General features: G+C 40.9%; 3 protein-coding genes across 10 annotated transcripts in view; 1 reads left to right on the forward strand and 2 right to left on the reverse strand.

The window, feature by feature from the left end:
* Positions 1 to 942: 942 nt before the first annotated feature.
* On the reverse strand, positions 943 to 8,531 carry MRPL23 (mitochondrial ribosomal protein L23). The gene is made up of 5 exons (XM_075187893.1): positions 8,426 to 8,531; positions 4,049 to 4,171; positions 2,284 to 2,366; positions 2,133 to 2,206; positions 943 to 1,522 (listed from the first exon to the last, which is right to left on the reverse strand). The coding sequence occupies exons 1-5, from the start codon at positions 8,440 to 8,442 to the stop codon at positions 1,358 to 1,360; spliced, it is 462 nt and encodes a 153-aa protein (XP_075043994.1). The 5' UTR covers positions 8,443 to 8,531; the 3' UTR covers positions 943 to 1,357.
* Positions 8,532 to 8,537: 6 nt separating this feature from the next.
* Positions 8,538 to 13,922, forward strand: LOC142103735 (general transcription factor II-I repeat domain-containing protein 2B-like). 2 transcript variants are annotated; one of them, XR_012679428.1, is made up of 3 exons: positions 8,538 to 8,688; positions 9,833 to 13,073; positions 13,119 to 13,922. XR_012679428.1 is itself a non-coding variant. In XM_075187892.1 (2 exons), exons 1-2 carry the CDS (start codon positions 8,644 to 8,646, stop codon positions 11,651 to 11,653), a joined length of 1,866 nt encoding a protein of 621 aa, XP_075043993.1. In that variant the 5' UTR covers positions 8,538 to 8,643; the 3' UTR covers positions 11,654 to 13,922. The 2 variants fall into 2 exon arrangements, 1 of the variants encoding a protein (XP_075043993.1); XM_075187892.1 differs by having other exon boundaries at positions 9,833 to 13,922.
* Positions 13,923 to 21,036: 7,114 nt separating this feature from the next.
* Positions 21,037 to 23,150, reverse strand: part of TNNT3 (troponin T3, fast skeletal type) — a 34,313-nt gene continuing 32,199 nt past the window's right edge. For all 7 annotated transcript variants that reach the window (XM_075187899.1, XM_075187898.1, XM_075187897.1 and 4 more), the window contains one exon: positions 21,037 to 21,301. In XM_075187899.1, coding sequence (XP_075044000.1) covers positions 21,250 to 21,301 — 52 coding nt within the window. In that variant the 3' untranslated portion in view covers positions 21,037 to 21,249. The remainder of the gene's footprint in view (positions 21,302 to 23,150) is intronic.

Below are 23,150 nucleotides of genomic sequence, written 5' to 3' on the forward strand. Positions count from 1 at the left end.
GTAGCATAAGAATTCCTCAGTACTAGGTACCATTAAAGAGGGAAACTTACCTGAATACAAGATTTTCCCAATCCCTAACCCAAATAATAGGACCATGGAAGTCCCAATGACAGTTCTTAGGACTATTGGCAATCAGCAATTCCACAAATTTTCAATGATTTTTGTACCTGATCCACTCAAATAAAGCTTTTGCAGTGTGCCCCAATACAATGCTCCATGGTAGGCATAGTTTTCTTGGGATGATGTAAAATATAAGTTTGCACCAAACATAGCACCTAGCATCCAAGCCAAAAATGCTTTATATTATTATATATAGGGCACCACTGATTCCATAGCGCTGGATACAGAAGCAAGTAACAAATAGATGAGGTATACACATGAGTAGCACAGATGAGTGTGAATAGTGCTATGGGGACTCATACAGAGTACAGGAAAAGCCATGACAAGACGTACGAAGGAGTCAGACAGTAGACAGACGTGGGACAACATGTAGAGAGGACCCTGCTGGAGAGAGCTCACGTTCTAGAGATGTTGATCTCTCATATGCTTTCTAGCAAAATGTAATACAAGTATTCTTCAACAATGGTTTTCTTTTTGCCACTCTCCCATAAAGTAGATTTGTGAAGAGTGTCGGTTATTGTTGTCCCATCTCTGCAATGGAAAACTGTGCCAGATTCTCTCCATTACTTGGAGTTGAGAGTGCTCTAGGAATATAGGAAGAGTCTTAAAAATATTATTGCCCTGATTGGTGCTTTTAAATAGCCCTTTTCTCAAATTTCCTTTGAATGTTTACTGATCTTCATGATGAAGATCTTGTTTGCAAACACACTAACCAAATCTAAAGTATTACATGAAGCCGATCTTGCAAGATGCATCCACAAATACCATACACACACACACAAATGGTTTCCACAGATGTTTCATATTGCACCTCAAAAGACATAAAGACTGCACTGTTTTAATAGTTTCTTAGTTGTTGCCAAACATATCAAACAAGGCATGTGTGCTACTTAAATTACGTTTACTGGTAGTAACCAATCAGATACAAAAAAAAAGAAAAAACAATCTTATTCACAAATGAATAGATATGGAAAGGAGTAGATTGTTCACTCCCCAACACATCGCTGATCCCAAAGCAATACTCTTGTTCACATCAAGGAATAAAGTCTTTGCTGTGAAAAATGATATAAACAACTGAGCAAGGCTACATCTGTCCATTACAGAATGATGTTGAATCCTACAGGGGAACTTAAGAGTATGAAAAACGGGTCTTCAGATCTAGAAACCATGTTCTGTAGTACTGAAGTGGAGCAGGACTGGATCAGCTTAACGTAATTAGGTTTTATAAACGATAGTATTAAAGTCCAAACCAGTCATTAAGTCCACCCCTGCGAGGGTCACTAATCTGGCGCTGCTTCTCATTCTCCAAATATTTTTCTTGCATTTCTTCAAATGAACCAGATTCGGCCGTGGCATCCTTCTCTGGAAAGAGGTTTGGGAACTGGAAGGTTTGTCCTTGACCCTGCAGAACGAGAGCTAGATGTCAACACAGCACAACTTTAGAGGAGGCATATATCACACAGAGCTGCTTTAATCTCCAAATATAAAGAGGAATGGCGTTACATCACAGCATATGTTTTGGAATGACAGAATACAGTATGTACCAGAAGGCCTAGTATGTGTGGAGGACAAGATTCAGAGGGAAATGCAGCCAGACTGGTGTAAAAGTTTCATTGCATGAGTATGATGCAGACAACAAAGCAAGAGCACACACTGAGATGGTTAAAGCAATATCAAGATCACAGGCACATCACAGGAAATATTAAAGCTCTGATTCAGACATTTCTAACTCAATCCAGCAATGATGTCTGTTATAAACACATATTGCATTACAATACAACCCTCATTTTCAAAGCTCAGAACATCTGAGTCACCAAACATATGTTGTTGACTGTTGGGAGCAGACAGGAGGGATGTCATCACAAGAAACATCAAGAACCTCATAGGACAGAACCAAGAGTCTCACAGTATAACAAGGAGCACTCATGGTTAAGCAACACGTGGACAATGAATGTGACCATGCACATGTGGGGTCAAATCTGTGCAAAAATGGAAGACAAAGCAAAACTCACCAACTGTACGTAGGCTACCTTGTAGTCTGGACGCTTCACTCTTTGCCTCAAATGGTTTCTTTTCCGGTTGCTACCTGAAAGAGAGAGCACTTGTATCAGTCACACCATGGCTTGGTGGATCCTTGGCCTTATGAGCGGTGATTTGACTCACCATACTGGATGCGGGTACGCACGGCGGCTACAGGCACATTGTATATACGCTGCAGATAATTCTGGACGTCAAACTTTGTCATCCTGCGGTGTGGAGAGAACGACATGTAGGTTAGGAAACGCAGGACTCCACATATAACCATCGCAGAACAGCAATAATATCATCAGGACTCATAATATATAGATAAAAATACCCCCTGCCTGTCATTTCTTACTATAGAGGCATACAGAAATGTATTGTATCCGGATGGGTTAACACATGTTGTAAAGAAAACACAAACTGTCCTAAAGCAGAAGAATGATCAATGTGCTTTACATTCAGCTTTATTAACATACGGCACTGGACACAGAAGTTATCAATTGTTATGCTTTATATCAAAACCAGGTTACAAATTCCAACAGAATGACTTTTATTGGCATCTGTCGTTACCATAGTGGTAGCATACGAAGGTATGCCAGTCAAAGGGGCATATTCAATTATACCCCATTCATACTGCACCAAAATCCCGGGTTTTTGCCGGGGCGAGCTCAAACGACCTTGGTCTTGGTGCAGTATGAATGATACAAGTCAAAAATCCCGGGTCTAAAAACCCGGGTCTTCAACCCGGGATTTATCGAGGGGTAATTCCCGGGTCGGACCCGGGTTGCCTGCACTATGAATGGTGCAACCCGGGTTTTTCAACCCGGGTTGCACAGAAAACAAGCTGATTGGCTGTCTGGCTGTCTGGCTGTCTCTGGAGGATGATGTCATCGGTGGGAGCCCGTGGAAGATTCGAGAAGGAGTTTAGGAGAAATGGTGGATGGTGGAGTGCAGATCAAGCTGAAGCAGAATCGGAGTTTGTTGGAGAATGACGGCCATGATGAAAAGTAATGTGGTAAACAATCACCACCCACTTTTGCATCATCTTTATGCGTCAAAAAACCAGTCACCTTTCAATGACATCACCATTTTTCAGTCAATCAAAACTGCTCTGGTGATGACTCCCACAAATTGCCAGGGCACAGACTTGTGCAGTATGAATGGGGACAACACGAGAAATTCCCGGGTCCGAGGTGCAGTATGAATGGTGTTTCTGAGCTGGGACGCTCCGGGGCGGCAGTATGAAAGCGGTATTGATTACGCGTCCGCTGCGCTTTTTTATATAGTACTGCAATACCGCAGATTTCCCTTCGCAACCCTATGGGGATTTCCCCAAACCCTAATTTACACGTCCTGATCTTACCTTTGTTTTACACTCCCCAATGCTTTTCATTGGAACCATTTCCCGGTTTGTCCACTACCTTTTCCCACATTGTACACAACAAAAAGGACCCAGATTAAGTATCCTGTACTGTCAACGTTCTGTACATGATCTGGATGTGTATTTCTGCCACTGCTCAGTGCAGTGTAATAACTTGTTTTATTAGTGCAAAAATGTCAAAATACTGTATGTACAGGTCGGTATGTTTACCCAGTTAAGGAAAGTTTGAATGTTATTGTCAGGATTTTACTTTACTGTACGAGTATGTTTTTTTGCTTTAAAAAAAACAAAAACAAAAAATGAAAACAAAACTGTAGAGATATGTTTACATTATGGAACAAAGCACAAAACAATCCAACATGATCAATTGCAAATTGCCTGAAGTGTTTCTCTTACTTGAACTAATTTTGCACTTTCCTGGATCTTACAACAATGTTTCCTGGTTCCTTGGAACAAGTAGAGTGGGGGTTACATTGTACTATACTTACTAAAGAAACCTACGGTATAAGCAGATGTGTAACTTACTGAAGAGCTATTCGGAACTGCGCTGTATCTGTTGGCTGCTCTTTACCGGGTCTCACCAGAGTCATAAAGAAGTTGGTTCTGAATACGCGCAGTTGTGGATTTCCCAGTTGGTAAAGTGGATATCTAAAATAATAAAACATGGTTAATGCCATATACCTTAGCGATTCTACAGGGAGAAGACAACAATATTTTGCTACAAATGAATACAATACTCATGTAAATATTATGTAATCAGGGAATCAATGTGGAGTTAGCTGAAATTGAGCTCATCGATATATAATGTAGTCAATTGTGGTTAGCGAGGTCTCACAACTACTAACCAATATAGAGCATCTTTCCTACACTCTGACCAATCAGAGAGAAGTCATACTGAATTATTTATAAGCTAACAGGCCACTCAGACTCTCAGTTGTGTTGCGGCTTTGCAAGGAGCAAGTCCTCGTTAATAGGGCTTTTTATCTTGTTCCTCCAATGCAGGCCTGGCCAACCTCTGACTCTCCAGGTGTTCTAAAACTACAAGCCCCAGCATGCTTTGCCAGCAGATATGCAGCTAATAGCTGGCAAGGCATGCTGGGACTTGTAGTTTCACAACACCCCGAGAGTCACAGGTTGGGTAGGGCTGCCCCAATGGCTTACAAGGGACAAACCACAAGAAAAGGACCCATCTTGATTTAGGCGAGCAATACATTAAAAAAAAAAGAGTTTGAAGGAGTTTTTCACAGTGTGTGTCCTTATTGTACAGGTGCACTACAGGTTCTGGGTTGTGCTAGTGCTTGTAGTTCTACAAGTGCCAGCAGGCTCTGACAGCCATGGTTATGCTGGCAATTGTAGTTCTACAAGCGCCAGCATAGCCACTTTAGGCCTTCCAGGGCTTGCTGGAGCCAGTAGTGCACCAGCAGAAAATATTTTTTTATCCTCCCTTTTCTCATATCTCTTTATTTAATTCTGTTTACGATAAAAAAAGAAAAAAAGAAAGAAAAAGAGAAAGTGACGATAAAACAATGGAATATACTGATTATATAGTGAAGCTGTAATATTCAACACATATCTGATATTACATAATCACATAGAGGCAGTGAAAGCAAATATGAAACAAATAGCCAAGTTTCTGTCACTATGGTGACTATGTTCTGCAGTAATGTAAAGAAAGAAAAAATAATAAAGGATATAAAAGGGGAAGAGTTGAAGGATAAGCAAGTGTGGGGGGGAGGGGGGTTCTACTAGTGAAGACTCAGAACTCATGAGGCACCGGGAAGTGGTGTATTATGGTAATTAGGGATCCTATATTTTATGGAAAGTTTTTAACAGTACTGTTTTGCAGACTGGTTATGTATTCCACTTTGGATATAAACCAAACACGACTGTTAACTTGTGTGGGAGGGGTTTTTTTTTCCCAAATGCGTGCAATTTGGCATTTTGCTGCACAGCATATGTGAAATATAGATAAGCTTCTAGACTAAATCATATGTGGGAGGGGGGGGGGGGGAGCTCAAGGAGCAGGTTGGTGAGGAATAGCCCTGTAACATTAGTAATGAGTGATTTCATAGTATTCCAGGCTAATCTTAGGGCAGCACCACCAAATCTCAACACTGCTGACTACTTGACCACATTCTGTTCAACATTGATTGGATGTGTTGGGTTAGATTTTATGAAGATGTTGGACCAGGCATCACCTAGTTAAGATTGTGTAGATTTCTTTTCACTAATGAAGCTTTTAGAGACTCTGGTACAAATTTTGCCCCACATTTCTTTGTCAAGGGAAACCCTAATATCCAATTCCAAGGCCTCTACAGATGGAATTATAAATGCAGGTCCGTTCAAAATGGATGAGCTGTCTTGTTGTTGGCTCTCGAGTGAGGTTTGGACAAAGTGACAAATGTGGAGGTACTGGTAATTTTGTTTTGATAGGGAGGTATTTTCCTGCCGTTCCACAAATGACAGTGGGGAAAATTCTACAATGTGGCAAAATCGAGTTATCCTTGCAGCCCTCCCCAAAAAGGTCATACACTAACTTTGTCTTGGTGGGAAAAAGTGGTGTGCCCATATAGAAGTAAGCAATGAGGACAATGGACAGTGTTAAAATCACAGATGTGACAGAGTTCGGTATGTACTGTTTTATGAGCCAGGAGATGAATTCCAACAAGCTCTCACCAACAAGCTTGTTCTCCATCCCTTGCCATTTGCATGGTGTGCCAAGCTAGGAGACGACAGAGGATTTTCCATAGTTCTAGATAAATTTGTTATGTGCTGAATGAAGTGCTAGAATTGTCCTACCCAGCATGGCTATGGCAGGGTCTGGAACAAGGAGAGGACAGCATGGTGGCGTATTGGTTAGCACTTCTGCCTTACAGCACTGGGGTCATGAGTTCAATTCCCAATCATGGCCTTATCTGTGAGGAGTTTTTATGTTCTCCCTGTGTTTGCGTGGGTTTCCTCCGGGTGCTCGGTTTCCTCCCACACTCCAAAAACTTACTGGTAGGTTAATTGGCTGATAACAATTTGACCCCAGTGTGTGTATGTTAGGGAATGTAGACTTTAAGCCTCAATGGGGCAGGGACTGATGTGAGTGAGTTCTCTGTACAGCGCTGCGGAATCAGTGGCGCTATATAAATAAATGATGATGACTCTAGGAAGTTGCCCATCACTGCTGTATAGGGACTGGGATTGTCAAAGTTAATTTCAGCATTTGGAGAGGGTGGGTTGTGAAAATATTCCATACTTGTTGCAATAAACCAATCCCCCTGATAGGGAAAATAATAATTCAAGGAAAATACTCCCATCAGTGTCATTATTGTTTTTAGGGGTTAATTGGGCAAAATGGAAACTAAGGGCCTATTTGGTTAATATAAACCCTCTTCTATAGAACAATTTTCTATATAAACTCTATACTACAACGTATATAGCACTTTCTTGCCCTAAAGCTCCTTCTGGTAGTAAACCCTCTGTCTACAGCCCTTATTCTATATCATCTTGCAGACATGAAAATGCATTAGCTCGACTCAGTTTGGTTCCTGTGGCAATAAGTCTGTGATGCAGCAGCTGGGACCAGCCATAGATGACAAACAACAACTGGTTCCTTCAGGACATGTAAGGGTAAAATACTCTACTAAAGAGAATGTATATAGAAAATAGTCAAAGACAAGACACAAATTATATTTGCCAAATAGAACCATGGCGACATATTCAATTAAGCGCGAAGTGCCTACAAAACCGACCCGAAGGCACTCGCATTCACCGCAACATCACAGATTTCCGTTCACGCTCCGTAGGGTTGCAAAGGGAAATCTGCGATGCTGCGGTACTGTATGAACATAAAAAATATGCAGCAGCGATATTCATCACCTAATTGAATATGCCCCTTAGGGGGAGATTCAATTAGCCGCGGAGTGTCTCTGGAACATCCGCAAAACACTTCACGGCATAGATTTGACAGAAATCATCATTTTTCCTTGCACCTCTTTGGAAAATGAGCAGAGATCTTTTCCATAATTGCCGGCAATTTCAATGGCACTATATCCGCACACCACATTGTTGTCAAATTGAACCTCTCCCTTAAAGTCAATTTTGCACAAATAATGATGTTGTCAATGGAGCAAAAATATTTTTTATAATAGTGAACATAAAAGCTTGCAATGGGATATGCTGACTGTGCACACACCTACACAGGTAAAGAACATTTCTAAAGCTAGGTACACACTACAGAATTTTCCACCAACTTTTTATGCCGATCGATTTTACATGCGATCGATGTTCTGATCGCTCGGTCCATGGACTGCATACACACTAGTCTTGTTTAGGACGATAAAGGGAAGAGCGGACGTCCCTTTAGCGACTTTTTACAGCCATGTTGTCGTGAGCAATGACTGTAATTTCGTACTCACTGTTGTGGATCGGTCGGAAGTTTATACACACTACACAACGGAAACAAGATTGGAACAAAAATATTAAACGGTACAACCAACCAAATGAGGCGACAATCGTCCATTTGGGCAGACTTTCGACCATTGTGTCACTGCACACACTGACCTAACTTTTGAACGAGCGGTCGTATGTCGGCTGTTTAGCCGATTATTGGATGAAAACAGTGTAGTGTGTACCCAGCTTAAGGCAGCGTCAGGCAACCTGCGTTTGTCCATGACATGCTCAGGCAAGTAGTCCCAACAGGTGTCAGGGCATGCTGAAACTTGTAGTTCCAGGACAGCCACCATTGCCCTCCTCTGCTGTAAGGTCACCACAGCAGGAGGAGGTAAACTTGTGCCAAAGTCAATATAAAATAAAGACACATGTAAGGAAATCACACACTCGGGACATAATGTATATATTATATGACAGTAGGTATTATAAAGCGTGCACGGCTCTGATGCCCTCAGTACTCACAGCACTTTACTCGCCATCTTCTCTCCTCATTGCCCGCACTTGTCACATTACTTCCCGGTGCTGACACCACAGACAGCGCCACCTGCAGGCCGGGAGGTCCTGGTGCCCCCTAATTCCCGGACCGAGTAGACCTCGCCCACGGGCGCAGCGGCGACACTTCCTGTACAGTGCTCGGGCCGCGGCGGGAGACTTCCGGTTCCCGGTCCGCAGCCTCCACCATGGATTCTCACGTTGATAATCCGACTGCCATGGAGTCCAGTCAGGTACGTCTGATCGGCTGTACACCGCACCTGGATGCCAGCATGGAGGGGTGTACAATCATATAGGGATATTACTATTGTAACCAGGTAGTTCCCGTGCACAGTGCCTGGTACTGCAGATCTAGTCTCCATAATCATCATTTACATACATATCCTCTATAGTCACATATGACGGGCATTCACCAGCTACATGACTTCTGCACAACTAAACTTTTCACGAATAAAGCCTGTATGATCCATGTTCAGGCCAATCAGTGATAGGAATACAAATACATCCTTCTGTAACTACAGATTCCTGCAACTCCAGATGTCACTGTCTTCAAAAAGGTGTTTGATATTTGCTAAAAAGGAACCAAATAATACAAATTACCTGTCCTATTTATTCACTGTCCAGTATCATCATCATCATTTATTTATATAGCGCCACTAATTCCGCAGCGCTGTACAGAGAACTCACTCACATCAGTCCCTGCCCCATTGGGGCTTAGAGTCTAAATTCCCTAACATACACACACACAGACATAGACGGACACACAGACTAGGGTCAATTTGTTAGCAGCCAATAATTAACCTACCAGTATGTTTTTGGAGTGTGGGAGGAAACCGGAGCACCCGGAGGAAACCCACGCAAACACAGGGAGAACATACAAACTCCTCACAGATAAGGCCATGGTCGGGAATTGAACTCATAACCCCAGTGCTGTAAGGCAGATGTGCTAACAATATATTGATGACTTTGCTTTTTATAGTATTTTCTCTACATGGAGTGGAAATCTCAGTATTAAATAGTTTGACTTTTTTTTTTTTTTAACAATGATTCACAATTCTACCGCACGACTACTTAAATGTATTGGATTCTGCATGTCTTGCTGCAGTCGTTACAACCAACATTTTTATTATTTGCTAATCACATGTAGAAATGATTCTGTTCATTACATAATTTCTTGAGGTTTTTTCACTGCACCACAACAAGAACAGTAATTAGCATGTTAAAACAAAGCAACTGATAAGTTTTTGTTTGCACCAGAATGTAAGAGCAAAATTATAATCTATCAGCTATTACACCTATGAGCTTATATGATCATTCTGTTCAGTTGTTACATATTTCTGTTCTTAGTGGCTGCTCTTACATTGTTTTATTTTACAGGTTACTCCTACCCACTGTACTCCAAAAAGGAGCACCCCCAGGCATCGGAAAGTGGACAGTGAAAATCGTATGTTTAAGGAGCGTTGGGAAATGGATTATTTGTTTGTGAAAACCAAAAACAAACCTCAGTGTTTAGTGTGTTTCCAGATATTGTCTGTCTGCAAGGAATACAATGTAAAGAGGCATTATATGTCACAGCATGAATTCCAGTACTCTAAATATACTGGGGATTTAAGACTAGCTGTAATAATGGACTTGAAAAGCAAGCTGGATAGCCAAGCCCCCGTACCTGAACCAGCTCTAAACACAGAGAAGGCGGCTATAAAGGCATCATTTCTCATCTGCGAAGAAATCGTGAAAAGGAAAAAAGCATTTAGCGATGGAGCATTCATCAAAGAATGTGCCGTCAAAATGGCTCGCGCCTTTGGCAATGAAGAAATGGCAAAAAGTTTTGAGTCTGTATCACTTTCCCACCAAACTGTGGCCCGACGCATTTCGGTCATGGATCACTATGTTATACAAAAAGTTCACGAAGCAGTTAAAAACTGCACCTATTTCTCGATTGCTGTAGACGGGAACACAGACATAACTGGCACCAGCCAGCTCATTATTTGTATCCGAGCAGTGGACGAGGATTTTAATATATCGGAGGAATTGTTACATTTGACGCCACTACAAGGAGCCGGTAATGACGAAGACATTTATAAAGAAGTGAAAATTGCCTTGGGTGAATACGGCGGTTTCGATAGGTGTATAAGCATCATTACCGACGGCGCCAACTCTGCCGTGAAAAATGCCGGTCTTACAGGCATGTTAAAAAGTGATGGCATTGGCTGTTTGATATTCCACTGCATCGTGCACGAGGAAGGTTTGGTGGGTACCTTATTAAAAATGTCCGACGTGATGGAGGTTGTAATAAAAATTACTAATTTGATTAGAGACAAGAAATGTGGTGTAACCCGCAGGAGATTTAAAGCTTTGTTGGAAGAGCTTGAAGCAGCTAGTTGCGATTTGCCGCAGAACAGAAATATCCGATGGTTAAGCAAAGGAAACTATCTCTGTACATTCTTCAGACTTCGAAAGGAGATTTACTTGTTTCTAGCGGAATTAAAATCGGACCCTGTCTTGGAGAAGCGTCTTGCTGACACAGACTTCCTCTGCTCTCTCGCCTTCCTAACGGACATCACACAGAGTTTAAATTCCTTGAACAAAAATTTGCAAGAAAGGGAGCAAAACGTCTGTCAACTCTACAAGCACATTTCCGCATTCAGGAACAAACTTATGTTACTGAAATTAAATTTGTTAAGGAACGAGCTGATCAATTTTGAGTGTTGCAGCGAACTCTTTCATGAGATCAAAGACAGCGGAACTGTCTTAGACTTTAACAGATTTATCCCCAAGATTGAAGCTCTCATTGAGAACTTCAACAGGAGGTTTCAAGAGTTTAATGATCTGCACCCAAGTTTGAGATTGTTCAATAACCCGCTGACTGTTGATATCGTTTCTGTAGATACACATTATCAAATGGAGTTGTGCGAAGTGCAGGCAGACTTGTTTCTTGCATCCAGAGCAGAGGCGGGAATTCCATTCTTTAAACTTCTTTCTAAAGATAGATACCCTAATTTAAGGGATCTAGGAATGAAAATTGCCTCCATGTTTGGCAGCACCTATATTTGCGAGAAGGCGTTTTCTGACTTAAATCATATAAAGTCAAAATACAGGAATAACATTTCAAACCGTACACTCTTACAAGCACTGCGTCTGTCCACGACAAGCCTTAAGGTGGACATTGATGAATTGTTGTCACAACCCTCCCATTAAAACTGGGCTGTTTAAAACTACCACTCTCTATAACATACAGATTTTAAAAATGATAAGCAAATCCTATGGACGGGGTACCTTTTAACGATTACCGGATCCCGACAACGGATACCCCGAAGGTGTATTCCACGACAGACTGGTAATACTAACACGTTCAAATACTGACCTGAAACACTGACGACGAATGAAGAACCGGGCAGGTAGCGATGACGTCACTTTCAAGCTCCACACTATGTTTGCCGCCTGTGCAATCTATTAGGCTTTTTAAAGAACATTGTACAGGCCTTAAAAAAACTGGTTAACAGCCACAAACATAGTGTGGAGCTTAATAGTGACGTCATCGCTACCTGACGGGTTCTTCGTTCGTAAGAGGAGTTTCAGGTCAGTGTTTGAACATGTCGGTATTACCAGTCTGTCGTGGAATACACCTGCGGGGTATCCGTTGTCGGGAATCCTGTAAACATTTTAGTGAGTACCACTGAATCCTACCAGGTGTTTGTCCCTTGCAATCTCACCTTTTATACATTCTGTGAACATACATAAACTTGTAAAGTCCTTTTTTTCTATCAATATTCATTACAAGTTAGCTTAGACCTAACCTAAAGGCAAATTCCTGCTGTTTAAAGCTTTTTATTTATTTAAGAATTTTGTATGTTTTTACATTACTTGCTGTTTATCTCTCTGTAAATATATTAGTAGCCGGATTACTGTTTTGTTTTTGTTTAAGCTAGTGAAACAAATGTGTTCATTGCAATGTTACAACATCCAGTTACAAATAGTTCTATTTTGTGGGGCTCTTTTTTTTTTTTCTTTCTTTTTGTTTGTTTGTTAAATTAGACATTTATGTACAATACTAGGAAATTAAAACTTACTGGTTGCAGTAGGCCCCTAATGGAGCAATATAAATAAAGGATAATAATGCAGTACTTTATAACAAATAGTAAATGGTGCTATAGGCTTTATGAATAGATGGTTGCTAAGAGTAGAGCCCCAGCAAAGGTACCAGTAACTATCAAAACTAACTTGATGTGAACCTGTCCCTTATACACAGAGGGGGCAGTCACTTTGTTGGCTTATCCCAGTGTTGGCTAACCTGTGACACTCCAGGTGTTGTGAAACTACAAGTCCCAGCATACCCTTCCAGCAATAAGCTGCTATATATTGGCAAAGCATGCTGGGACTTGTAGTTTCACAACACCTGGAGTGTCACAGGTTAGCCAACACTGGCATATCCATTATTTGAAAATGTAGCCTATCAATTCATAAGGAGTCAGTAGCATCACTGGTACAAAGTGTAGTTACCGGGGCACTGTGTACCTTGCGCACATTAAACAGTGATGTCATTGGTTGTTGCCGAATGGATCAGGCTGCAGTGCAACACAGTGGTTAGCATTGCTGCCTCACATCACCGAGGTCATGGGTTCAATCCTGACCAGTGTATGGGTTTGTGTGGGTCTCCTCACAGTGCTCCAGGTTCCTTCCGCAGACCCAAAAAAAATATGGCAGGGTAATTGGCTGCTGACAAAAAAATGGAAACTGGGGGGGGTGCGGTGGGTAGGGAATTTATATTGTGAGTTCCAAAGAGACATCAGCTGATGTGAATGATTAGATATTCTCCGTACAGCCCTGGTAATATGGTAACGCTAGATAATAAATTTTAATAAGTATTGATTTAGCCAAAAAAAAATGGCATCCTCTACTGTGTGTAAGTGACTGGTGCTCTCAAATACCACATCTGAGTCACTAATAGGAAATCGTAGTGCAAACAATTAAATAAAAAAAAATCTGCATTTTACTTTTGGACGTGAAATGCAGATTTAATTTTGCCCTCCATATTAAACATGTTTTCATGGTGAGTCTTTTTTATAAACAAAGCAGCGGATCATTCTGTTCAACCTGCAGCATCTGCTCCTGGGTGTATTTTATGTTTAAATTTAAATATCACTACAGATTCTGTTTACAAAACAGACTCCAAAGTTAGACAACCAATAAAATCATGTTTATTTCAATCACGTTCTGTATAATATATCCAGGATTACAGCAGAGGGCGACATTTCTGTTGTGTTGGGTTAATCCGTTCTGCACTGTGCTACTTATCTTATTATTTCTATGGATTGTGAACATACAAAACTGTCTATGGGATATGTTTATGGGTTGAACTGTAGTTGAGTGTTTATCTTGTGTTATTCTGTATCACTACACACAGACCTGAGGAGAGTTGTGGTCTGTTTATCCTTTTTATATGTATAATAAAATATTTACTACATAATTGGGTTTTTTTCACGGTCTTGTCGCAACGCTTATCAGACCTATATGGTCTTGTTTACTAATATTGCATTAAAATGCGCCCAAAATCAAAGCAGTGATTTACCTTTATATAGTGCAGCTAAGGCAAGTGTCTTGTCTCAATGGTTCAAGGCAAATTCTTTATCTTAATCCAGTTTGTAAACAAGCTCTATTATGTCCTATCTATAATCTCTGCTGCTTAGGCAGAAATAGTTTTTGAGGGGAAAAAAAAAAAAAAAAAAGTTTTTAAGTTTGAAACTGTAACTTTGCCAAATGTATGAAATCATATATGTAAGATGATATAAGTGATATCTTTTAATTCGGTTGAACTATATCAGTGTTGGCTAACCTGTGACACTCCAGGTGTTGTGAAACTACAAGTCCCAGCATACCCTTCCAACAATAAGCTTCTATCTATTGGCAAAGCATGCTGGGACTTGTAGTTTCACAACACCTGGAGTGTCACAGGTTAGCCAACACTGAACTATACAATCAATTTTGCATGGCATTAAAGGATCTGTGGTGTTTTTCTGGAAGTAAATGTAGGCACAATCTTGAAAAACACTTATGTGTAGGAAGGAGCAAATTTTTAAATCCTGCGATCAGGTGGTAAGAGGTTTGTCAGAGTGTTTTAAGCCTTGGTCCTTTGCTGTTCTGATTCTTGTTGGGGAAAGGGGGTTTAAAATTAAATAAGAGTTCAACAGCATTTGTAAAGCATACTCTGTCTTGAGCTCCCCAATTTTAGTTATGCGAATGATGAATCGAGTTAGAAACTGAAATATACCTTTTTTTTAATTTTGTGTTAATCATAAAGCAATCTTCGCGAAATGGATACGTTGGCGGTTTCAGTTCACAATTTCCATAATTCTACATTATTATTTTTTTTTCTGTTCGTGTAGACTGTCTGCTATTCATCATCATCATCATCATTTATTTATATAGCGCCAACATATTCCGTAGCGCTTTACAATTGGGGACAAACATAATAAACTAATAAACAAACTGAGTAAAACAGACAAAGAGGTGAGAAGGCCCTGCTCGCAAGCTTACAATCTATGCTATTCTGTGTTCTCTCTCATGTGTCCATTGGAACACAGATGAGACCCATGGTTTTATTTATTTTTTGGGGGGTTTTCCTAATACATAGTGCAGAAGGCAGCTCGTATTTGGAGATGTTAAGTTTGAGGAAGCGTTGAGACATCCGGGCAGTGACAGCAAAGAGGCAGCTGGATACACGGGATAGGACAGAGGGAGAGAGGTCGGAGGAGGAAAGATTTGTGTAGCTGCAGCTTCAAAAGTGGTGAAAGGTTCTCTTTAAATGGAAAGCTGTTGGCTGTAAAGTGTACAGGGGAACAACACAACTAATGGATACCACATGGATTGGAAACAAACTCCTGACCATTCTGTTGTAATGAACTTCTCCCAACAACTATGCACAAGTTGGGCCCAAGTATGAGAGAAAACAAACAATGTGGTAAGTGAAGAATCCAATCCAGTGCCACAGTGACCTGGAATTGAAACAATTTGGATGTACTGTATAAACTTCATTTCATAACGTGGTGCATTTGATTCCCCCCCCCCACACACACATCAGGGAAGCAGGAGGTTCACATCATCACTGTGCTGTTCCTGGAATGTACTCATTACACTCTTACAATAACTTTGCAGCCTCCCACTTGCCCTTCCTGTCCTATCATGACACTGTCCCTGTGATATGGAGCCATCGCCTCATATAATGATACAAGTGTACAGGTCACTGCTCTCCCCATAAGGTTAGAACACTCACCTGAAAAGAGTACAACCTTTAAAGACTAGTGGTTTGATGGGAAGAGGACACTAAATCTTTCAGCAAGAACAAGAGGCGGATTGAGAATTACTTAGACTTTGGGTACTGGCATGCAGGTGGATGTTACTTTGACACGTACCACCTACCTAAACATTGTTACAGACCAAGTACACCCCTTCATGGCAACTATTCCCTGATGGCAGTGGCCTCTTTCAGCAGGATAATGAGCCCTGCCACACTGCAAACATTGCTCAGGAATGGTTTGAGGAGCATGACAAAGAGTTCAAGGTTTTGACTTGGCCTCCAAATTCTCCAGATCTCAATTCGATTGAGCATCTGTGGGATGTGCTGGAAAAACAAGTCTGGGCCATGGAGGCCCCACCTCGCAACTTCCAGGGCTTAAAGGATATGCTGCTAACGTCTTGGTGCCATATACCACAGGACACCTTCAGAGGTCTTGTGGATTCCATGGTTCAACGGGTCGGGACTGTTTTGGCGGCCACAAGAGGGACCTACACAATATTAAGCAGGTGGTTTTAATGTGATTGATTGGTGTAAGGGCTGTTATGTATACTAATTGTTATTGTTTATAGGGTGCCACAAATTCCGAAGTGCTAGACGAAGATACAGATAAGTTTCACCTAAGTAGCAAAAATCAGTGTGAGTGAAATACAAATCTGTAGGGACTCGCACACGATGTAGCAAAAGACGTAAGGCAATAGGGAGAGAGGACCCTGTACGTAAGAGCTTACATTCTAGAGGCAGGGATGGCGAGAGACAGTAGAAACAAGTGGTGAATAAGATGGTCAAGAGGGGGTTGAATAGGTGAGCATGAAGCATGATTTATGAGGGAGCATTTGAAGGATTGTAGGTTAGGGGGAGTCGAGTGAGGCGGTGGGTTAAGGAGTTCCATTGGTGGGGGGGCAGCACAGGAGAAGTCTTGGAGGCGGAAGTGGGAGGAGGTGAAGAGAGGTGTAAGTCAGAAGCAGAGTGGAGTGAACGGGTTGGGATTTATGGAAAGGAGCAGCAGAGGAAGAGTGTTGGGACAGGAAGATGAGCCTAGAAAGGTCACGAAGGAAAGATAACTGTGTGTCAATGGCATAGAGGAGGCCAAAGGATGAAATAAGTTTGGAAAGAAAGGTGGTATAGAGAGAAGAGTAGTGGGCCAAGGACAGAGCCTTGAGGGACAATGATAGAGGGAGGAAGAGGGGTTCTTGACACAAGTGCACCTACCTCTCATTTTGGGTTCCTCTAGACTGGCTCTACCTATTTCCATCACTGGGCTTTGTGGGTTAGAATGTGGAGAGTGCTTGCACATGCAAGTTTGAAAGCCTGGGGGTAAATGTATCATAGTGGGTTAAAGTGCCGCTTTAAATTTAAGCAGTCATCTCGCCGATTTCCGGCGACTTGTACAACCCGCACTATGATACATTTACCCCCTGGTTGGCTGTCTGATATCACAGGTGTAATAATATAATTCACATGACAGTTGCGGTGTCAGACCATCACTCAACAGATTCCACTTTTATTTATGAAACACCTCCACAATAATCACTCTCGCAGTCGCAATGTCCTCTTTATCAGCTCTCCTGATCGGGCACATCACTTAAGTGTACGGTGGCCCTTTCTTTGTAGACTGGACATCACACAGGTACCCAGGCTCTTTTAACCATCTTACTCAACAGGTTGACCCGACAGGTTCTGGATTAGCTCCATCAGTCCTATAAATGTGCTCCATGGGGTAAATGTATTAAGTTTTGATTTCTACAAGTCGCCGGAAATCGGAGACTCGCAGAACTTAATACATTTACCCCCATGTCTGTGAACTCCACCCTGCATCTAACTCTGTGTCTCTACTGTCGGTCTTCGGCTCAGGATACCTCAGGTCGACTACCAGACAGGATCAACACTGTCACTCTGGGCTTGAATTTGGCCTTGACTACCCAGAGCTCTATTACTGTAAGATGTCAAACTCCGGGGGGTATATTTACTAATGTGCAGGTTTGAAAAAGTGGAGATGTTGATGCCTATAGCAACCAATCAGATTCTAGTTATTTATTTAGTACGTTCTACAAAATGACAGGTAGAATCTGGTTGCTATAGGCAACATCTCCACTTTTTCAAACCCGCAGTTTAGTACATTTACTCCCTGGAGCTTGAACGTCTATACTGGATGTTGTATCTGGTTTCTGATGGATCATCTGTGAATTAATAACTAGTACAGCACACCATTTTATACCGATCTATGTTATGGTAACAACTAAGACTTAAACTTTTATTGGTTGTGGGGCAACCACTGTTATTGCTGTCATGAGGTGAGCACTTCTTGCCAGCAGAAGGGGGGGGGGGGGTGGATTAATACTGGGAGCCCAGGTGGCTTCTGGGCCAGCAACACCCCCTAGGGGAGGAAGAATGTATAGAGCTAATTACAAAATGCAACATTTCTTGCTGAACTAGTTCACTAATTGTATTATTGTTTATACATTATTTTACCAGGCAGAAATACATTAAATAGCCTCTCGTTTGTTATGTCTGAATACATCATATGCCTGATATATTAACGATTAAATTGCCAAAAGTGTGATTTTCACTATACTAATACTGACTACTGACCCAAAGCATCCCGAAGCTGCATAGTAGTCCAACACAATGAATGCTGATCCAAGTTCTGACTTTAGGTCGATGTTCAGTTTTTACTTGGTGGATATTTCGTGTACAACGTATTTCCACCGAAGGTTGATCTTTGTGGGGCACATTTAAGAACTTATCCTGAAAATGACATTGTGTTCAGACGCTCTCAATTGTTTTTGCATGTAGGAAATGTTTACTTTAATTCTACTTTTTGTAATATTTAGTTTGTATCCTCTCCTCACGATTCCTTCCATTCTGACTTTCCTAATAATCTCCTCTTTAGTTTTATGATTTTTCACCTACTTACACAATTGACTTTAAAATAATATTTAATAAAGGGTAGAAAATACAGAAGGCCGTTCCTCCCAAGTTACCTCCAAAAGATATGTAATTTTCTCAGTTTGTTTTTGTTTGTTTGTTTTACTGAGGTGCTAAATTTACTCGAATGTGGTTTGACGAGGGGAGAGTAGGGGACTCAAACCGGTATCCTGCCAATGGCCCCGTGCAGTCCTTGGTATTCATTCCAACCAGAGAGCTATTTGCGTGGTGTTTGTATGTTCTCCCCATGTTAGTGTGAGGTTCTTCCATGATCCAAAAACATACTAGTAAGTTATCTAGTTTCTACTTATTGGGCCTGGTGTGTGTGTATGCGTGTGATTGATATATTAAAAAGTTTCATCTGGACAGTAATTTTAGCTGCAGAGACGCAGAAAAAAACGGACTTTGATACATTTACCCCAAGGTCTCTGTAAAGTGCAGAATATGTTGGAGTTAAATAAATGAAACGTGATAATAAATTGCTTCAAAATATTGATATTGTTATTATACAAATATTTTGGCCCTTTGTGTATACAAAATATTAATACTCCTTTATATGAATGCTCCATGTACTGGTGAGTAACATAGCTACCAGTAAACTATATTCAGGCCAAGATTGAACTTTGGTGATATCCTCCGATGCTTTTTCTGAATGCCATGATGAGCGACTGTACAAATGCATTTTATGTACAGTAGACATTAATAACATCCAAATAAATGTATTTTATGGGGGGGGTGAGTTTTTTTGTTTGTTTTTTTTAAATGTCTGGTTGTTAATAACTATTATTAACAGGTGACATTCATTGAATTTTTTTTATGTGTTCTTTTGGGACTTCTTACATTCTGCAGAGTAATGTCTGTTACAGCAGAGCGCACCTAGACCCGTATTCATCAACAGATATCTTTACATCCGCTCCTTGTTGAATACAGACGTACGTATGCAGAATTGCTGTGTGCTTTTTAAAAACGAATAAAACCCCCTATGTAAGTGTATTATATAGCTCTCACTGGTCTCTATTATCAGTCTTTTTGAATTTATATCTGCTAACGGCAATGGCTAATTTTACTGACAGGAAGTCTGTGTGCATAGAAAAAAACGTCTCCCTCAACCCTATCCCATAGGTCTCCATTTTCAAATCCTGAAACATTTCATTGCATTTTTGAATGCTATTTGTTATATAAAGTTACCTTTAGTTTAGTACTCTATTAAGGAGCTAATTGAAGAGACTGCTTTATCATGGTTTAACGGACATGTATACCACTCAATTGAATCACATTATTCTACGAGTTGAACTGGGAGGCTTGTCTGGAGCAGGGCGTGATTGGCTGAAGAGGGTATCGCTAAAGTGTGAGCTGATCACATGACACTGGCATCCAATCATGTCCTCTTCAGCCAAGTACATCCTGCTACTGCCAAAGTATCCCAGCCAATCACTTTAAATAATGTGATTCGGCTGAGGATATTCCTCTCCTTTAAGCCCCCAAAAAGCAATTGCAATCCAGTTAAATCATTGATAGAGATTGATGATTTTGTTTTATATTGGCAGCACAGTGGCTCAGTGGTTAGCACTTCTGCCTTACAGCACTGGGATCATGAATTCAATTCCCGACCATGGCCTTATCTGTGTGTTTGTATGTTCTCCCCGTGTTTGCGTGGGTTTCCTCCAACATTCCAAAAACATACTGGTAGGTTAATTGGCTGCTAACAAATTGACCCTAGTCTATGTCTCTATCTGTGTGTGTTAGGGAGTTTAGACTGTAAGCCCCAATGGGGCAGGGACTGATGTGAGTTCTCTGTACAGCGCTGCGGAATTAGTGGCGCTATATAAATGGTGATGATGATGATATATTGAAATGTGGGTTTTTTTTTGTATTGTCAATACACAAGCGTCTTTAACAGGGCATTATATACAGCTGTACATTGCTATAGAATGCACCTGATACTTCACAAAAGATGTACTGACAACAATGTTCCATATGCGGAATAAACCACTTCTCTTTGGAAGATGTTTTAGTATGAAGTGATTACTTTCCAATGTCTCGTGGATGGTTCCTAGTGAATTGATAGGCTGCATTTTCATGAATATTGGTCAAACCACTAAATGACCACCAACACTGCGTGCACTACTTTAGCTGATGAGCGCTCCAAGCACAACCCACCCATAATTCCAAGCTAGTTTCACACTGGATTTAAAAGCATTCTCTGCATTTCAGTGTTGCCACTTTTTGTGTTTTTGAAAATGTAAAGTCCAATGTGTCCATGATAGGAGGCGACAGTTAGAGCCTCATTATTTATTTGTATTTGGAGATCAGTGATATTTCTCATTCCTCTTTTGGTTGTTTGTGACAAGTACAAGGAATGTTATTAGGGTAAGAAGCTTCACACTTTATTTACAAAAGAGAAGAGATAACACGGAGCAGTCCAGACAGAGAAAAAGGTGACCCGCGGGGTGAGACAGGACAACTATCTCCTGAGACACTCGGTGTAGCCAGCTTCCTGCAGGATGGGGGGTGGTGGAAGGTCAGTGAAGGAGGGCTGCTCTCAGTCAGGACCAGGTCTTGTTTTGGGGGGAGCTCACTTCCAGCGGCCCCCAACTTTTCCTTTGCCTCCAGCTGCCTTCTTGCTGCTGTTAAGGGGGGAAATTGCAAAGGTCAGCAGACAGGACACAGAGTATCCAGACTGAGAGAAGAAAGCCAGATGCAGAAAGTATAAGATAGGGAATATGAGATTGTGAGATCAGAGAATTTAGAACAGATGGAGAAAGAGAGAAAGCAAAGTGGAAGAGGAGAAAGCAAGAATAAGAGGATAAGAATAAGAGATGTTGTGGATATAGTAAAATACATTATATATACAACAGTAGTAAAGTTCCCCTTGCCCACATACAAGCAGCACACACAGGCAGAATCACTTACCATGTCCTCATGTTAGTTTGGGAGAGACTATACGTATTCTTGTTCATGCTGTACTGATTACCATGCATGCTTATCTCACACGCCTACTGCTACCACTCTGTCAACACTGTGCTAATAGCCTGAAACAGCACAATATTACACCGCTACCAGGAATGTAGTATAACAGTGTAATAATACAGCGCTTCAAGGAATGTAGTATAACGGTGTAATATTACACCGCTACCAGGCATGTAGTATAACAGTGTAATATTACAGCGCTTCAAGGTATGTAGTATAGCAGTGTAATATTACAGTGCTTCCAGGAATTTAGTATAGCAGTGTAATATTACAGCGCTTCCAAAAATGTTGTATGACAAAGTACTATTACAGCGCTTCCAAGAACGTAGTATAGCGGTGTATTATCACAGCGCTTTCAATAATGTAGTATAGTGGTTTATTATCAGAGCACTTCCAGAAATGTAGTATAGCGGTGTAATATTACAGCGCTTACAGAAATGTATTATAGCGGTTTATTATCATAGCACTTCCAGAAATGTAGTATAGCTGTGTAATATTACAGCGCTTCCAGGAATGTAGTATAACAGTGTAATATTACACCGCTGCCAGGAATGTAAATACACGTGTATAACAGTGTAATATGTGCTGAGAACAGGCCGTGCAGGCAGTGACATGGCTGCAGTGCGTTCCTTACATATACTATACCTGTCACACCAGGGTGAGGATCAGAGGTTAGCAGTAGTCAGTTTACTTACTTGTTATTGTTCAGGGTTAGAATGGAGATATTATGGTAGACTGGAGATATCAAGTGAAGCAGTAGTGTCCTGTTCAGCTTGTGATATCTCACAAGACCAACAATATCTCACAACACCTGTGATTATCACACGTTACCTGACATATCTATGTAGGTTATAGAGACCACGCTAGGTGAGCCTAAACATACATCATTAGCTGATACTTATAGTATAAGCCCAGTTTATTCAGTTATAGTGTGTGAAAGGAGGTTACGGGTGTAAGGTTAGACCATTCCTTAGGTGTTATGTAAAATGCATGACCTTATGGTTAGGGCTATAGATGATTATCAAAGGGATAGTAAGAAGCTTTGGGTTAGAGATAATGACCCAATATGATGTTATATCAAACAAACATTTTGAATTTGATATAACAATCCAGAGACAGGGAATCTGGCAGTCACACAGAAATCTGGAGTATGAAAATGTAGTTTGAAATGGAGATTTTAGGAAGTATTCGTTCATGCATATACCTTAGAGAGTATGTTTCATTGTTAGCATACATCTTCGGAACGATCGTTAGGAATATTATTGGTATGATGGTTTATGGAATGTTATTACATTGAACTGTGTGTACATAAGTTTGATATTTAGAATCCTTTGTGATTTCAGATATAATCAATTCAGCTACTGGAGTTAGTTAAGTGGGTTCTTTTTGTTTTGGGGGCAACCACAAAAAATTGATTGATGATGTAATTTAAGGTAACACCCACATAAGGTGAAGACCACAAACACGTTCAGATGGGATCAGGGATGAAGATGAGATGCTGGAGTG

Source organism: Mixophyes fleayi, chromosome 10, assembly GCF_038048845.1.
Source record: "Mixophyes fleayi isolate aMixFle1 chromosome 10, aMixFle1.hap1, whole genome shotgun sequence".
In the NCBI taxonomy this organism is placed as follows: domain Eukaryota; kingdom Metazoa; phylum Chordata; class Amphibia; order Anura; family Limnodynastidae; genus Mixophyes; species Mixophyes fleayi.

Coding starts and splice junctions, on each gene's coding strand:
- MRPL23 (XM_075187893.1), bottom strand. Junction 2,367..4,048: donor CAGTTCCGAATAGCTCTTCA/GTAAGTTACACA, acceptor TCCACACCGCAG/GATGACAAAGTTTGACGTCC. Junction 2,207..2,283: donor GCGTACCCGCATCCAGTATG/GTGAGTCAAATC, acceptor TCTCTCTTTCAG/GTAGCAACCGGAAAAGAAAC.
- LOC142103735 (XM_075187892.1), top strand. CDS start 8,644: ATGGATTCTCACGTTGATAATCCGACTGCCATGGAGTCCAGTCAG. Junction 8,689..9,832: donor CTGCCATGGAGTCCAGTCAG/GTACGTCTGATC, acceptor TTTATTTTACAG/GTTACTCCTACCCACTGTAC.